The 19,359-nt window shown below is 37.7% G+C and overlaps 1 protein-coding gene across 1 annotated transcript; it reads right to left on the reverse strand.

The window, feature by feature from the left end:
• Window positions 1-1,716: 1,716 nt before the first annotated feature.
• LRIT3 (leucine rich repeat, Ig-like and transmembrane domains 3) lies at window positions 1,717-18,793 on the reverse strand. The gene is given in 5 exon segments (XM_055434165.2): window positions 1,717-1,762; window positions 1,764-2,859; window positions 3,910-4,215; window positions 15,421-15,893; window positions 18,678-18,793. Coding segments are annotated over 5 exon segments (2,037 nt in total).
• Window positions 18,794-19,359: the final 566 nt, after the last annotated feature.

Below are 19,359 nucleotides of genomic sequence, written 5' to 3' on the forward strand. Positions count from 1 at the left end.
TACTTTGGCAGTCTGTTTATATGAACTTTTTAAATATGGCAATGAAATTCCATGATGCTTTTAGAGTAAAGAAATGCACGTTTTTGCAGACATTAAATTTAAAATAAATCATCTAACATAAGTTGAACACAAAACTGTCTTTAAAAGGTATTTTTTTTAAATCCAAAAAATGAATACTGAATTTAAAACTGTTAGATCATTAGACAATGCACATAGTGATGAAAGCACCAAGATCAAACAGGTTGGAAAGGACAGGAAAGAGGATTAGAAGGGGAGGTTTGGGAGTTCTGAGCAGGACATCCATCCATGCTAATCTTCTAATACAGATTACAGTGAAGCTAGATTTCTCTTTTTCTTTTTAACTAAAAGCCATTTGGAATGAGAAATTTTTCATCCTCTGGCTGCTTATATTATGATTTCCACAATGTGTTACATTAAATCCTATTTGTTTCTTATGTAAAATATAATATTTTCTTAGAACTTGCTTCTCAGTATATTTCATGACTCATGACACACCTTTATAAATCTGTTCCATACTCCAAAATCTTCAATGTAGAGAATATAATATTTAGTACATATGGTTTAAAATTTTCTTTAGAAAAGCTAAATTTTATTTATCAATTCCCTTCCCTATCTAATCATGTGGCCCACTCCAATCAAATTTTCCTGATGTTTTTAACCTTGAGTTTGACTAAATCAATCCACTGAATCTGCTCTTTCAAAATCCTAAGACATCCTTTTTGGATCTAAAAGACTTCCAAAGATCATTCCTTTATCCAGGTAATCAAAATATAACACGGCAAAAGACAAACTCTTTAGCCATGGTCCTTTGGCTGCATGAATATTTTCGGACAAAGCAGAAGGAAAAAAAGAAAAGTGAAGGAAGTAAGAGGAGGGGAGGGAGAGAAGAAAAGAAGGAAGCGAAAAGAAGAGTAAACATAAAACTTAAAGAGATTGTTTTAAAATGTGTGCTTTTTTTAAAAAAAAAAAACCCATACAATCTGTAGCAGATGTATTAGAATGCAACAGTTACTGTCTTCTCAAAATGGTCTTACTATTTGCCATGATCTTCTTTTTAACTTATTTTTGCTAGTACCCATATTTCTAAGGACAAGGGAAATTTTTTTCATACTTTCAATACGAATACCACTGTACTATATTATAATGCATAATGGTACTAAGAGCTGGAGCCCTCCCCATCCACTGGGTTGCATTTAACCACAGTGAAAGCAAAATTATGTACTATTCCACTCTACCAGGCAATGGCAGCAAATGTGCACAGCAAATGCCATAGAGCACTTTGAACAAGAATGAACATCAAGGCTTAACTGGTTATACTAATCTTTCTTCACTGCCCCAAAAAGCTATCTTTTTAAAATTCAGACTTTACTTTTTATGACTATTTTCACATGAATTTATTTTTAAGAACTAAAGTATTATCCTAAAATATATTATCAACTGACTTAGCACTACCCTAAAAATGATTTCTATGGACATTTTCTACAGAAAAAAAAAAAGAAAATTATTTGTCTTTTCAGTTCAGAAGTCTCATGATTTTTTTTAAACACACTTAAAATCACTCTGTCTGTGATTTTTTTCATAAAGGATGTGAAAAGCGTCCAAAAGTCATCCAAACAGAGAGTCAACTATACCTCTAGATCCTTAATTTTGTGAAAGAAATTCTGTGGAGCTCACATGTGCCTGAGCTGTAAAACTTTAGCAATAATACTCCGATCCAGAACCCTCACTTTTAATAGTCAGGAAACTCCACACTTGACCTAGAGCAAAGTGGCAGTTTTTCTGATTCGGCTCTGGGCCTTCGCGTCCACAGTTCCCCTACACTTTGAGACCTGGGGGACAGCGTCTCAAACTGGATATAAGTCTCTTTTGCCAAATCATCTTCCCAGAGGGAGTCTGGCTTACACTGAAGTTTGCAAACTTTGTACAACAGGAAAAAAATCAATGGCAAGACAGCAACGCAGGCAGCACCACTCACCACCATCAGGAAAGACTCTTGAGAATTTCCTTCTTCTTCAGCTCTGTCAGTAGAAAAGGTGATACACTGGTCTTTCTGGGGAGGCATTCCCTTCGGACAGACACATGCTATATAATGCCAACCAGGCAGCAAGCCATTTATGGTGACTTGGTTCTTGCTGGAGTTCACATTAAGCAGCAGCAGGTCCTTCTCACCATATTTGGAATAAAACACGGTCACTTCCGAGTTCTGGGTGGTGTTAACGGTGTCCCATGTCAAAATCACACTTTCTTCTGTTTTGCTGACCACCTGGAGGTTTTCTATTGTGGCATTCGTTTCCATTCGCAGGGCTCGATCCAACAGTGCCAACTCTTCTCTTCTACTTGCACTAGCTGGGGGAAGCTTCCCTCCACCCATCTCTGTCTTAGCACTTCTTTTCCCATCTGGGCTGAGTGACTGTCGGCTAGCAGTGGTGGTGCTTGCGGATATTCTACTACTTGGAGCTGGAGCTGAAGAAACAGTGGAGGAGAAGAAAGGAGACAAGGAGAAGGAAGCAGTGGAGGGAGGAGATGAAGTTGAAGTAGGAGGAAAAGTGGAAGAAAAGGAGGAATAAGGCCAGGGAGACGATGATGAACCAGGCAGAGATGCGGCTCGTCTAGATCCTGGCTGGACCTCTTGTTCAGGGTGATCCTCAGTTCTTCTTTCAGAAGTATCTGATGAGTTGGTGGCTGTGACAACACCAGCCACTGTCACAGTGACCACAGCTTCTGACATTCCAGCCAAATTTTTGGCCTTACATTTGTAATCCCCAGCATCCATGTAAGAAATGCCTGTCAAGCTTATTATGGACCATCTGACTCCCTCCCCTGGAGATTCCTGAATTACTGAAATAAAGAAAAAATGCATACTCTGTGAGAAAAAAAGAAAGAAAAGACTCAAGCAACATGCCAACTGAAAAGTAAACAATTTCTGGTCCTACACGCATACCTCTCACATAAAAGAGAAGTGGCACACTGCAAGTCTCTGAAAGCAGGTGATGGTTCTGTAAATGGTTTACATGGAAATCTAGGACATACCAGGTGACAGAGGTTTGTATGGGAAATAGTATTTTAAAAATACATGGGGCTGAGAAGAAACTTTGGCCTTAGTAAATTTTGTCACTAAATAGTATGTGATTCTAGACAAGCTATCAGTTTTTAGACCTCTGTTTCCTCATTTTTTAAACAAGGGGATAAGACAAAGTGATCTCAGATATCCCTTCAATTTTAACCTACTGTGATTCTATAAAATGTTTATCACAAGACATTACTTAAATATTTCTCAAAATATTTTTTTCATTGTAATAAAATTCAACCATCCACACAGTCAGAAGGCATCATGGATCATTTTATAGCATGCTGCTACTGCTGCTAAGTCGCTTCAGTTGTGTCCGACTCTGTGCGACCCCACAGACGGAAGCCCACCAGGCTCCCCCGTCCCTGGGATTCTCCAGGCAAGAACAGTGGAGTGGGCTGCCATTTCCTTCTCCATTTTATAGCATGGAGGAGTCATAATTTCTGTTCCTTTCTTTCACAGTATATTTCATTTAGATAACCTGGTAAACCATGAGGTTTTTGGTTTTGGGGTTTTTTTTAATTTTCCTCTGATGGAGGACAGTTAAAGACAGAGGCCTATCTGCAACCGTCCAGATGCTGAATCATGTTGTTTTCCATCTAAGAAAAAAAAAATCAGATAGTCTAATTTCATCCGTGTGGTTAATCAGACAAACAGGAAAATATTAATCAGTAAACTGTACCTTTCAAAATTTTTCCATTCAACACTCTTAGCAATATTTTATTTGAAATAGCCAGCCAATCTCAAACCATACAAAAACACAAGATTAAGTTCAGACATTTGTAAACACCTTATTTCAAAGGCCTGAATTAAGAAGATACCTGTATAATTGACTGGCGAGCTATCTGGTCTGGTCCACGTGAGCTGCGGGGTGGGGTAGCCAGTGGCATCACACCGCAGCAGGACATTGCTGCCCAGAGCAGATGTGATCTGGGTAGCTGAGGTCATCACTGATGGCTTCAGACACTGCTCCAGCTCAGCCCGCTGAAACAGAATCCCTGTGAGGCGTTCCGGTTCGCTACACACCATCATCGGATCAAGAAGCACTATTGCAGGGTCAGCGACTTTTGACAATGACATTATTTTGGAAATGTGACAGTCACAGAACCATGGGTTGTCCTGCAGACCTAGACCAGAAGAGAGGAAAAGGTTGATAAAGTTTTTCCTGATGACATCCGTCTACTCACAGCCTCGTGGGATGGCATTTCTGCACTCTGGCCCTGAAAACGTAAGTACTTTGAAGGGCCAGAGTCACCTGTCAGTTTTACCCTGCACTCCAGCCACCAATTCAATGTGTCCTGTCAGTTCAGATCATCAGTGGTCATGTGTGTGTGCATGCGTACTCAGTGTGTCCGCCTCTGAGACCCCATGGACTTGTAGCCTGCCAACCTCCTCTGTCCATCGAACTTTCCTGGCAAGAATACTGGAGTGGGTTGCCATTTCCTTCTCCAAGGGATCTTCCCAACCCAGGGATCAAACCCGGGTTTCCTGCATTGCAGGCAGACTCTTTACCATTGAGCCACCTGGGAATCCTTTAATGATCATAGCTAATAGTTATTGAACATTTATTTTGCACTAGGCTCTGTTCTAAGCACTTACCTACTATTATTTGATTTAATCCCTACAGTTCTATGAAAAGAATATTATTTCCCCCATTTTAAAAATGAAGAAGCTGAGACACAGAGAAACCAAATAACTTGACCCAGGTCATGTAGCTGATTAGTGTCAAAGTCAAGATCTGAATCCAAGTATCACAGAATGTCATAAATACGGTGACAGACTTCCAGAGTGCCAGAAAGTATTTATATTATTATAAATATTATTATAGGATGCTGAGAGGCACCTAACTCAGCCTGCAATATGTCAATATTTTGTGTGACTTTGAGGTAGTACAATTTCTGTGTAACAGAAGCATAGAGTGACACATAGGCAAAGTTAGGTGACAAGATTGGAAAAAAGTGGTAGAACATGGCTTGGCATGAATGTCACATGTGGTGGCCATGGAGGTACACTGCTCAAATCCCACTTCAAGAGAGAATCAGCAGCAGGAAATACAGTTAGCTGACAGCCTCCAGTTGCAAGTGCCTTCAGGATCTGCCTTGGCTTTCAGAACTGTTAGCCAAAGTGTTGTACCCTTCAAAGAGGCTGTCAGTGAAAGCTTAAAGAAAAGTGAGAAAAATATTATTGGAAAGTAAAGAAAAGGGCACACCCTTGTTATGAAGTAGCAGAAAGTTTAGCAACACTATCACTGGTGGTTAACATGGAAACTAGAAAATGCACTCAATGAAATGAATGTTCCAGCTAAGGATATTTCCACACGGTGTTGAAACTGCTGCCTGGTGTCTTCCTGCTGCTCATAGTAAAATATAAAGGAGAGACAACAGCTAAAGGAAGAATCATTAAATGTAGAGGAGCTAAACCCAATAAAACTGCTTCTTACACCACCCTCTCCAAAATTCTCAAATTAAGAAAGGGTCTCAGAGCAAAAGTCAAATTCAGGTGGGTGGTTCTATACAATTAGTTGCTAGGACCTCAGAAAGATCTAAGATGGTGCCTTCAGAGCATTCAGTCAGACAGAAATCTTAAGGATCTTAAGGGTGATGTCCCATACCAGCCTTACAAGAAAAGTCCAAGGTTAGAAAAGGTTTATCTCAAAGAGATTTGTGGTTGTGGAGTGGATTTGTATTGATTTTTAAGAAGAAAAAGCAGAACCACAAGTTTAAAAAAGTCTAACCATGGTAGAATACCTAACCATTCATAAATTCCAGATCTCTATATATGCCTATTTTTACTGTAACAGCACTTTGTGAGTGCTTCATATTTCTCTGCCAGTATTGGTAAAGCTTACTATTTCTACTATCTTCTATATTAGAAATTTCTTTTCTTTTATGGATGAATTACCTTAACCTTCTTCTCACATTTAGTCCCTATACTGATTTAAATTCTACTCAACCTGCCAATAAATATCAAATTCATTCTGTCAAATAATATAATGTGTATAGAATACTCATACTTTAAAAAGACTTTGACTTTGTATGCCAGCTTTTTTTCTTTATAAAATAATAACAGAAACAAACTTACAGATATAGAGAACAGGCTTGTGGTTGTCAAGCGGGGAGTGGAGGAGGGGAGGGAAAGACTGGGAGTTTGGGATTAACAGATTCAAACTATTACATACAGGATGGATAGACAACAAGGTACTACTGTACAGCACAGGAAACTACATTCCATATCCTGTGATAAACCATGAAAAGAATAGATACATGTATAACTGAGTCACTTTGCTATACAGCAGAAATTAAACACATTGTAAGTCAATTATACTTTAATAAAAGTTAAAATTAAAATAATAACAACACAAAACAGCAGTTACTGGTTGCTTCCTATGAGACAAATACTGCACTTATCAAAAATTGTAAAGGGTCTACATTTTACCCTGCTTTAGGGTGACCTGGTAGCTCAGCTGGTAAAGCATCCGCCTGCAATGCAGGAAACCCTGGTTTGATTCCTGGGTCGGGAAGATCCACTGCAGAAGGGATAGGCTACCCACTCCAGTATTCTTGAGCTTCCCTGGTGGCTCAGCTGGTAAAGAATCTGCCTGCAATGCAGGAGACCTGGGTTGGATCCCTGGGTCGGGAAAATCCCCTGGAGAAGGGTATGGCTACCCACTCCAATATTCTGGCTTGGAGAATTCCATGGACTATATAGTCCATGCATGGGGTTGCAAAGAGTCAGACACAACTGAAAAACTTTCACTTTCACTATCCTGATCTTAAAGCTCTCATTCTTAACAACCATATATATGTCTTATACTGACCTCAGGAAGCTAGTATGATTCTTCCAATTTCATACCAGAAGACAATAAGGCACAAAGAAATTACTGCCTTGACATTGTAAGTAGCTTAGAATCCCAAGTCCTAGGTGTTTGAGCCTCCTAGTCTAATGCTTCTTCCACCATAACTCACTTATCTCTTTGCCACTGAAAAGCACCTAGAATGTGGGTGGCAGCTGTAAGTGCTGTCATCTACAAATAACAAGTGTTAAAACAGCAATGTCTATAGCATAACTGTCTATATAGGGAAATATCAAGAGCTATAAAATTAAGAGTTTCATTTATACTTTGAAACTGTTACCAAAAAGTGTTAATGGTAAAACAAAATCCTTTAAAAATTAATCCAAAGGATTACATCTAAAAGCGATGTGTTTATTTTTAAATCCCTCAAAAATAAAATATTTATTCATGCTATGAACATCCAAAGTTAAGGATACAACTTTTAAAGCCTTAATAATAATAGTAATCTAGAGCTGAACACATTCAAGTGTTTTTTTTTTCTTCTGGGGACAAAGATAAAAGAACTCACTGAAAGTTAAACTATTACTTGTACTGCATTCCTTGGCAAAGCACCAACCACAACCAGCAATTTGCATTAATTAATTTTAAACTATTCTTGGATAGGGGTAAATCAACTTTGCCTTGTCCCATTTCTCAAAGGATAATGTTTTTTGTGCATCACAGTAGTTGGATATGCTATTCTTTATGAAAAGTCAGCAATAAATTCCAGTACAAAAGTTATTCTGTAGACTATAAGCTCTTGAAGGCAAAACCATACCTTAGTCAACTTTGTGGAGGCAGTTTTACTTAACAATTCAAAACGTAAAGTAAAGCCTTTTTCACAAACGGTGCTAGAACTTCTGGACATTTGCTAACTGCTAAGTCGCTTCAGTCGTGTCCGACTCTGTGTGACCCCATAGATGGCAGCCCACCAGGCTCCTCCGCCCATGGGATTTTCCAGGCAACAATATTGGCGTGGGTTGCCATTGCCTTCTCCGACTGGACATCTATTTGGGAACAAGTAGACCTTAACCCCTACCTCACACTATACTCAAAAACTGTTTTGAGCTGGGTCATAGTCATAAGCATAAAAGCTAAGAATATAAAGCTAAAAACTGAATATAAAAGTTAAAACTACAAAGAAAGACTATCTCTGTGACCTGTGAAAGTGAAGTCACTCAGTCGTGTCTGACATTTTGTGACCCCATGGACTGTACCAGGCTCCTCTATCCATGGGATTTTCCAGGCAAGATTACTGGAGTGGGTTGCCATTTGCTTCTCCAAGGGATCTTCCCAACCCAGGGATCGAACCTGGGTCTCCTGCACTGCAGGCAGACTCTTTACCGTCTGAGCCACAAGGGGGCTTTCTGTGACCTGTAGATATGCAAATATTTCTTAGATGGTACACAGAAATCACTAACAATAAAAGGAAAAACTGATAAATCAGATGTCATCAAAATTAAGCTTTCTTTTTTTTTTTAGTAATTAATTTATTTTTTATTGGAGGCAAATTATTTTACAATATTATATTGGTTGGTTTTGCCATACATTGACATGAATTCGCCCCGGGTTTACATAAGTTCCCCCTCCTGAACCCCCCTCTCACCTCCCTCCTCCCTTTATCCTCCCTCTGGGTCATCCCCGCATGCCAGCCCCGAGCATCCTATAACACGCATCTTACAAAAGACATCATGAAGAAAATTAAAAAAAAAAAGACATCATGAAGAAAATCAATAGACAAGACTTGAGAAAATGTTCATAATACATATAATTTATGAAGACTTATACTCAGTAATAAAAAGATGAACAAAATTAAAAATTATAAATATACCAATGGTCAATAAGTAAATGTAAATGGTCAATACCATTACTAATCAGAGAAATGCAAACTAAAATGACAATGAAATACCACTCCCCTGACATAATCACTCCCAAGAATAACAAAAATAATAAAGACTGACAATGTCAAGTGCTGCTGAGGATGTGGAACAGACTTGCTAATGGAAGTGTAGAACAGTACAACCTCTGGAAAACTGGCAGTTTCTTTCTTAAAAAGTTATATATCTAGCCATCCTATGACTCAACAATTTCAATCCTAGGAATTTATCCAAGAGATATGAGAACATAGCAACAAAAACTTTACACAAAAATGTTAACAGCAGCTTAATTCATAATAAAGCTAAAAACTGGAAACAGCCCATCTGTCCAACAACAGGACAAAAGATGAATAAATGGTACACTTATACAATTGAATAGACTGAGCAATAAGAAACTACCAACATGTGCAATGACATGGTTGAATCTCAAAAACATATATAATGTTGAGTGAAAGAAGCCAAGCACAAAAGTACCTCAAATGAAATTATAGAATAGGCAAAATTAACTTATGGTCATAGAAATAAAAGTAGTAGTTCTCTGGGGCAGGGGAAGACTGATGAGGCAGGGCACGGGGAAACTTTCTAGGGTGATGAAAATACTCTGTATCTTGATGAGGGTGTGTGTTTTGTGCAAGTATAGGTTTACCATCATTTGCTAAATTGTACACATAAGATTCATGGTATGCATATGATATCTCAATTCCTCAAATTAAAAAATAGTTTAAGGAGTTCCCTGATTGCCTAGTGGTTAGGATTCCCGGCTTTCACTGCCATGGCTTGGGCTCAATCTCTGGACAGGGAACTGAGATCCCATAAGCCATACGGTGCAGCCAAAAAAAAATTTTAATTAAATTTTTTTAAATAAATGTTTTTTTAAGTTTAAAAAATAAAAGTCATGTCTCTGGAGATGGACTGTGAAGTTGAAACTTGACTCTGCCTCTTTACCAGCTGGAAAAAGAAGGTGATGACAATTACAGATCCACCTCATGGGGTTGTCCTAGAGGCTGAGATACTGCCAGGCAGTCCTCAGATGAATATCTGGCAAAGGGTAAGCCTTAATTGTATGGATTTGTCTCCTCTGTGCCTAGGAAAGAGCAGGTAAGCCAATAGATTCAGAAGTATTTGTCGAAGTAAATTAATGCCATTTTACAGAATTCTGTGGGAATATTCAGGGCCACCACTGCCCTCTGGCAAACTCCATTCTGCATTTTTTGTTGTTTAGTTGCTAAATCGTGTCTGACTCTTTTATGACTGTATAGACTGTAGCCCACCAGACGCCTCTGTCCATGGGGTTTCCCACAAAAACACTGGAGTGGGTTGCCATATCCTTCTCCAGGGTATTTTCCCGACCCAGGGATCAAAACCATCTCCTGCACTGGCAGGTGGATTCTTTACTCCTGAGCCACCAAGAAAGCCGTTCTGAATAGAAGAGCCCTTAACAACTAAGCAATTCTAGGTTCCAGTAAGAAGGACACAAAAAAGCAATTTATACTCTTCTGCTACAGAGTTTTTCCTCCAAGATAAACAGTGTTAGGCCTTACAGACTTTGCCTGTGTAAATATTTTCTTATTCTTGAGAAAGAGGTCATGAAAATTTACCTGTACTACAAATCAGTCTGGTTTCACAGTTAATTTAAATGCTTATTTGCAGGACACTACTTAACATTTTTATAACTACATTAAAGGACAATTTTATTAGGTTGATATTTTTATTCACACAGAAGAGAAATGGAGTAACTGAAAAACCTCTCCCTAAATTCTTTTTTATTAAATAAATATTTGATTTAAATAGATCAGTAAAATAATATATATGAGGAAAATAACTCTGGTATTACTACATACCTTGCATTACAAAGCAGTGGGGAAGAGCAAGGATTCTACAACCAAATGGTTTGTATTCAAACCCTATCACTATGGAATAAATGAATCTGGGCAAGTGTTTTAACTTATGCCTCATTTCTTCATCTATAAAATAGGGACGAAACAGTACTTATCATGGGGTTAATGTGACACTAGAAGTTATATCCATAAATTATAAGAACTAGGCTTGGTCTAGCATCCATCGGTATTAGCTACTATTACTATTATAAATAGACTCTGTTAACAACAATAAAAAAGAAATGAATAGAGAATGTATCCCACTATAATAGTACAAAAATAAATTCTACAGGGCACCTGGAAAGATATAATTGCTACAGTTAAGCACTTGAGTTCTAAATAATATAGAGCTGGTTATCACTACCATATTTAAACAATGAAACTGGAAGACAGGTACACTATAGTTAAACTAACAAAAAAGTCAAACTAGAGAAGTCCTTCTTTATAAGATAATCACATCTCAGTCACCAATGCTATAGACTGTTGTTGATCTAAAGTCATAGCCTCAGAAACTGTCCAGTTTATATTCTAAAGGATTGTCACATAAACTGCATTCTCATTACACTTCTATTAGCAAGATGGAGTAAACCCTGCTATCTCCATTTTCCAGATGTGAAAACTGAGTTTTCTGTGTGTGATGCACACACATGAACAAGTCTTCTTTGCAGGGGGTAGCAATTCTTTCCCCATTTTGTGACGCAGCAGTCATGACTTTGCTTTGGTCAGCTACCACACATGTCTGGACATGTTTCAAAATACCTTTTGTTGCTTACTATTATGACTATAAAAAGTAATGCATGATCATTGCAGAACATTTTGAAAATACAGAAAAGCAGAAAGATGTCAAAGAGAACAGTTAATTAGTATAACTTTTCGTCTTTTTCTTTGCAAATTGTGAAATACTCATGATCATGCATTATTGCATGATCATGTAAAATTACATAAATTTAATGTTATAATAGTATTCTTGTGTAAGTTTTTAAATAATCTGAACTGTTCCTCAATAAAATATTAGCAAACCAAATCCCAGAATACCGTAAAAGGATCATATACCATAATCAAGCGGGATTTATTACAAGGATGCAAGGATGTTTTAACATCCACAATTTAATCGGTGTAACATATCATTTAACAAATTGAAGGATGAAACATATGATCATCTCAATAGATACAGAAAAAGCATCTGACAAAATTCAACATCCATTTATGATTTTAAAAAAAACCTCTCAACAAAATGGGTATAGAGGGAATGTACCTCAACATAGTAAAGGCCATATATGACAAACTCATAGTTAACATCATACTCAAGGATGGAAAGCTGAAAGCTTTTCCACTAAGATTAGAAACAAGATAAGGATGCTTAGTCTCACCACTTTGATTCAACACTATATTGAAAGTACTAGCCAAAAAATATAGGCAAAAAAAAAGGGGGGGGAAAGAAAGAAAAGGCACTTGTATCTAAAAAGGAAGAAGCAAAACTGTCACTATTTGCAGATGACATGAAACTATATATAGAAAACACTAAAAAACCACCAAAAAAAAAACCATGAATTCAATTAACTCACATGATACTAAATCAATATACAGAAATCTGTGGCATTTCTATACACTAACAACAAGCAATCAGAAAGAAAAATTAAGAAAACAATCCCATTTATAATTGCAATAAAAAGAATAAAATGCCTGGAAATAAGTTTAACTAAGAAGATGAAAATCTGTACACTAAAAACTATAAGACACTAATGAAAGAGATGGAGGATGATGAAAATAAATGGAATGACATACTGTGCTCATAGACTGAAAGAATTAACATTTTTTAAATAACTGTATTACCCAAAGTGATCTATATATTCAATGCTATCTAATCAAAATTTCAATAGCATAGTTCAGAGAACTACAACAAATAATTCTAAAATTTGTATCGGCCCACAGAGGATCCCAAATAGCCAGAATAATCTTGAGAAAGAAAAAAGCTGGAGATATTATGATTCCTGACTTCAAATTATACTGCTGCTGCTGCTGCTAAGTCACATCAGTCGAGTCTGACTCTGTGCGACCCCATAGACGGCAGCCCACCAGGCTCCCCCATCCCTAGGATTCTCCAGGCAAGAACACTGGAGTGGGTTGCCATTTCCTTCTCCAGTGAATGAAAGTGAAAAGTGAAAGTGAAGCCACTCAGTCATGTCCGACTCTGCGACCCCATGGACTATAGCCTACCAGGCTCCTCCATCCATGGGATTTCCCAGACAAGAGTACTGGAGTGGGTTGCCATTGCCTTCTCCACAAATTATACTACAAAGCTGTAAAAATCAAAGAGTATAGTACTTAGCACAAAGACAGGCACACAGATCAGTGGAATAGAACTGAGAGCCCAGAAACAAGTCCACACAGGTGTGGACAATTTACAACAAAGGGCTAAAGAACATGAAAAGGAGAAAGGGCAGTCTCCTCAGTAAGTGGTGTGGGGAAAGCTGGACAGTCACACGAAAAAGAATGAAACTAGACCACCACCTTACACTATACACAAAAATTAACTCAAAATGGATTAAAGACTTGAATATAAGACTTCAAACCATAAAATTTCTAGAAGAAAATATAGGCAATAACCTCACTGACTTTGGTCTAAGTGATGTTTTGTGGATCTGACTCCAAAGGAAAGGAAAGCAAAAAGGAAAATATTAATGTTCTATAAAATTATTTCTTCATATTAGCAACTAATCATTAGAGAGCTATTAATAGCCATTTAATAATTTGATTTTATTTTCTAGTCTATATCTCCATTGAGTAATTTTATTAGAATTAGGAATTGCATTCAAAGAAACTTTTAAAAATACATAGCAAAATAAGATTCTAGTGTTATGGAATTTTAAGTTATGAAAATTTCTAGCCATTAGTGTTACTCATAAGAATCAAATTAGTCACTAGAATAAAGTAACTAAGTACTACAGTATGGTTTTGCATGGCTCCTATCACAGTATATTTATTAATATTTAAGGACTTCACAACTATTGCTAAATTAAACTAATTTTTTTCTCTAACCCACCCTAAAATGCTTCTCTTATTATGTAAACAAAAATGTCTGAAGGATAGATAGTGGTCAAGACATGAAACAGCTGTGCAAGAAAAATTTTGTGACTTTTTCTCTATTTTGTTCTTATGGAGAAAATATTTTTAGTTTCATAAGCACCAAAATGCATATACATTTCAACAAAAGTAATCTAAAGCCATTTAAGTGCTGTCACAATATTTCTTTTTTTTTCCAATTAAAATACTTTTTATTGAAGTGTAGTTGAGATACAATTTATGATATAGGTGTATGATATAGCTATTCAAATTTTTTAAAGGTTATACTCCATTTACAATTATTATAAAATGCATAGTACTTTCCTTTCTATAAAAAATATCAAATTTGTCTTTCATTTATACTTTATTTCAGAAAATATTTAGCAAGTGATATTGGTCAGTAGAAATTTCTGGCACAATTTCTTAGCATCCAGTTGCTTCTCATTCCAAAGTCTTATAAGTCATTTCACTGACAAACACTCAAAATTTCTTTCATTTTTCTGAAAATTACAACTTCTTCTGCAGCCATGATGAACATATCTTGTGCAATTCAAAAAAGCCTTATGGGATGAACAAAACTTTAGCAAATCAAATTGCTTTGTCAAAGCTTCAGGTCTGTGTCTCATACAAAAGTGGGAAAAGGCCTCACTGCCCACAGATACTGTTGAGAAGGGTCTCAGTTCACTGACTTCAACTGGGCAGTCACATTAACTGGGCATTCACCAGAGCACTGTGCGAAGCACTGTAGGAAGACAAACAAAAAGAAGAGAAGGGCTTGCTAGAAGGAGTTTACGTGTTAAAAATCCAAGATAAATATCCATAAAATCTAAACAAATTCAGGATCAAAATTCACAAGATTAATCACAGCTAAACTAAGAGATTAAATCCATTAGGAGACCCATCTAGGGTCAGTAAAATAACAGGTATTTAGACTAGTTTGTTTGTTTGTTTTTTAATTAAGAATATATGGAGGCGACAGGGCTTTCCTGCTGGCTCAGATGGTAAAGAATCTGCCTGCAATTCAGGACACCTGGGTTTGAAACCTGGGTCGGGAAGATCCCCTGGGAAGGGAATGGATACCCACTCAGTAGTCTTGTCTGGAGAATCCCATGGACAAAGGAGCCTGGTGGGCTACAGTCCATGGGGTCACAACAAGTTGGACACAACTGAGTGACTCACATATGTACACACACATCTGGAAGCTACACTTCCTAACCAACTAAACCACTGCTACTTAATAAAGATGGAGATGCCCGTCCCTCACTCCTGAAGACCCTGATAAAGGGCTGAAAAGAGACCAGAGCAAAAACGTCATTTGTGGCAGAGTACGGAGCACTGATGTGCTCTTGAGAATCAGAGCAGCATTTGTCTCCCAGTTTATGAGGCAAATTCCCTTCCCTCCCCTCACACACACACACACAAACACCTGCTGCCCTCATTGCACAAACATGGATGCATTCACGCTCATACACATACACACATGGTGCGCACGTATACAGACACAAAAAGAGTCATTATACCTTACACAGGGCAAACCAGTAAACTGACCTCAGTCAAAACATAAAGTACTATTCCATCAAAAGTGCAAGTACAGAGTAAAACACCAAATTCAATAGATGCAAAAAGACTGGACAACTGAAGAAGGTACACAGCAAACTGTCTGGACCAAGGCTGTGAACTTACCGAGAATAATTCTTCTTGGTGGAAGGTTCAGGCTTCTGGATGATGCTGTCACTAAGTGGGACCAGCTTTCCAGGAAATCTGCTGGCAGTGTGGTCAATCTGTTGCTTGATAAATCCAAGTAGGTGAGGCTCTTCAGGTACCTGACCGCCTCGTTTGGCACATTGGTTATTCTGTTATTGTGCAAATCCAGGGTCCTCAGGCGGGGCATGTCCCTCAGAGATGTCCAAGGGAAAGCCGTCAGAGAATTTCCATCCAAGTGCAACTCATGCAGATGCTTTAGGTTGTAAAAGCTGCTGATGTCAAGGCTGGTCACAGAATTGTAAGTCAGCCAGAGGTACTGGAGCTCCACCAGGTAGTAGAAAGCCTCGGCGGGGATCCTACGGACAACGGTCTTTTCTATGCGAAGCTTCACAGTGTCCACGGGAAAGTTTGTAGGTACCTCATTCATATCAAGGTCATTACATAGCACTGCCCTAGTGTCACAAAGCAATGGAAGGAAATCTGTTTTCTGAGGCTCATTTGAAGAAAGTAATACTTATTTGAAATATGCATAGAATTTTTCGTTCCCTGCTGGTTTGTATGAAGTATCCATTCAGCCTAGCTGAATGCTCATTAATAATTTGTCATCTCATCACATTCTTGTAGGTTGAACCATATGAAATGGCCATTTTTGCAGGTTAAAAGCCATCAAATATCATTAATTTCATGTGGCTCAACCTGAGCTTTTTATGTGTCAGGCATGTGCAATATACATCACATTCCACCCCTTTTTAATCATCACAACAGCCCAGTGAAGTGATATTAGGGAAAAGGTAAAGGTACCAGCTCTAGAGTCAGTCTGGTCTTGGTTTGACTCTAAGCTCTATCATCTTTGTGGCCATGGAAAGCCACTTCACCCATCTCAATTCATTTTCCCACATGGTGCACTTACGGTGAGTAATTGAAATGGATGGAAAAGTTTACACTTTCTGGGCACTCAGTAGGTGTTTGTTAATAAGCACTCAATAGGTGTTTGCTATTATTATCATCAATCTCATTTTTATAGATAAAATAACCTAGGCCCGTCAACATTAGGTAACTTCCCAGAGTCACAGAGCTAGTGGTTACACAACCACCTTTCAAACCCACACCTGTCCAGCTCCAACGTGCACATGATAAACTTCTTTAGGAAATGCCCCATTTTAAAAGAATCCCCTATTGAAGTTATAAATTGATCCTTATGAAGAGGAGCACAGAGAAAGGAAGAAAGAAAGGAGGGAAGGGAGGACAGAAATGGCAAGTGTTCATATTGGATGACTGAAATTAAGCTCTGTTTTAACAATGTGACCAATGCATTGCTTTCAGCCTAAGAAATAAACCAATTAACTGCAAGTTTATTTTTTTTTACTGCTCACAATTTAAGTGAACTTGAGCAAATGACATCATGATCTTGTTTGTGGCATGTAGGAAAACAAACCTGTCCATGTGTAGGTGTAAAGTATGAAAAATCAGAAAATTTAGATTCATTTAAACCTGGAAAAAAAGACTTATTCATCTCTCATTATATATTCAGCTCCACCAGACTGCTAAAAATGATTAATATAAAGCATCATCTGAATTATGATCCATTACACATGCAGTAAACATAAAACAGCCATTCAGTAAAACACATCACATTAAATCAGTGAATTTTTAAAGCCAGGCTATGATGTAAAGAGAAGGAAGCAGCATAAGCAATGTGCTGGCTGTCTCATCTCCTCTCTTTAGGAGAGGCATCACTGGAATTCTCTAGGCATACCTCTTCACCTCTAGTCTGAATCACAAATTTCAGTGTACTTTATACCAGAATGATCCAGCTTCTCCTCATTAAGTCAGCATTCCAGTGCATTGTATTGGAGAAAGCCTCGACTGGAAGCTAAAAGACCTAGTCTCTTTGTCAGCCAGGCACTGCAACAATTCAACACTGTGATCTCGGACCAGCCATTTCGTCTCTATATGATTTATCCATTTAAAAAATGACAGTGGTCAAACTAGATTATTTCTGGAGTTCTTGTCAGGCATAACATGCTATGATTTTTTATAAAATGCATCAATAATGGGGCCACCATGAAGAAGGAAACACTTCTGTGACTGTTTTCTGAAAGGCAGTCTGATCTGAGTTATTAACTGCAGTATATCTTTTGCCAAGCAGGTCTTAAATTGTTACATTCGTCTCACTGTCTTTAACCACCTTGAGTGAATATCTCAAACAGATACCAGGAATTAGTAAATGTTATACAATAACATGAAAAATTATACAAAAATATGTATTAATTATTATTTATTTGTATAAATTTATAAGACATAAATTGAGCAATTCTTTTAACAAATTACTTTGAGGCTCACTGTTCATGTCAACTGAGTCACAAAAAACCTGGTTTTGTTAATTAAAAATTCTCTCAAATAAAAAGTTTACTATGTTAAGCCAAGAAGAGTTCTGTTTTGTGTTTAACTTCTATCTATCTGTTCTCGCCTGGAGAATCCCAGGGACGACGGAGCCTGGTCGGCTGCCGTCTATGGGGTCGCACAGAGTCGGACACAACTGAAGCGACTTAGCAGCAGCAGCAGTAGCAGCAACTTCTATCTATGAAAGGACTCATGCATATTATAAATAAACACTTGTTCTCACTTCACAAGCATATATTAAAGAAACACAGAGGTTAAGTAACTTCTGCAAGGTCCCACAGTGTCCAACACAAAAGGTTGACCCATTTCTTTCAAACTCTAACATCTTCAAATGAAAAATTCCGATTATGAACGTCTCTAATTTCACTCTTGTGATCGTCCTTCCTACCTCCGAAAGTCTATTCAGTTGGCATAAATAATCCTCAAAATGAAAGGGAAAACCCTGGAAGCAAATGATCTGGGCATGTCACACACATTCTGATCAGCCCTGCCCCCTTTTGCTTTCTATAATCAGGTTGAACTGGCCACACAAATTTCAGTGGTTTGACCTCCTGCAAGGTTCATTGTGTGAATATAAGTGCAATGAATATTTTAGTAACACAATGTGTTTGAGAGTCTCAAATTAAATTGAGAAGCTTTGAAGGAGTTAAACTGCTGAAGTGAAAACAATGGAGTAGGCAACCAGGATTAACACAATTACGTTAAAGCTTATCTAAATTAAGCCTCCTGTCTTACTTCTGAGCAGAGTCAACTACTTTCAAAACAAGGCCATCCCGTTTGAGTCCTTTTCCTTGGAATCATTAGAACACTGAGTAGCAAGGAGAGAAGCATACCTTGATCCCAGGCCATCATTTCTGCCGTGATAATCACAGGTGCACTGTGAAGGACATAAACAGCTCACTCTCTCCAAAAAGCTAAGCACAATGCACAGACTTGCAAAGAGATGCATGGCTCCTTTTAGAGGTTATTTGCACAAAAGGTAAAAAACAAATCCAAAGCATTCAGAAACTGGTGCTCCAGGAATACAAATGGCCATTTAGTAACAGCAGATTACACAGGATTAGCTGAGATCTGTAGTTACTTAACCTTCAAGTGTAGCTTGCAGGGGATCAATCTGCCTAGACTTTGAAACTGGTTTCAGCAAAGTAACACATTCTAAGAGAAGTAAAAATCAAACAAGTGTCAAGAAAATTTCAATAGTTTCTCATATCTGAATTTGCCAGGAAATGCCTATCAAATCCCTTTTCCTTAGATGTATTGCTACTATACCTTGAAGAAACACATAATGTTCAAAATACTTCAGTGTCTTACCAGATGTTAGAAAATACTGTAGATTACTTGCATGTTAAACATTGTAAATTTTACTTTTTGCTTTCTACCAGCATGCATAATATTCAGTTTTATAAAATTTAGCTTTAAAGATAGAAGTGCATGACATAAAATTGATTTAATCAATATTTCCACGTTCTGCTTAGCCCCCAAAAACAAACTAAATAAAGTCCAGTACCTAGAGTA

The sequence above is a fragment of the Moschus berezovskii genome, chromosome 5, assembly GCF_049115385.1.
Source record: "Moschus berezovskii isolate FMDL1 chromosome 5, NW_MosBer_1.0, whole genome shotgun sequence".
Lineage (NCBI taxonomy): Eukaryota > Metazoa > Chordata > Mammalia > Artiodactyla > Moschidae > Moschus > Moschus berezovskii.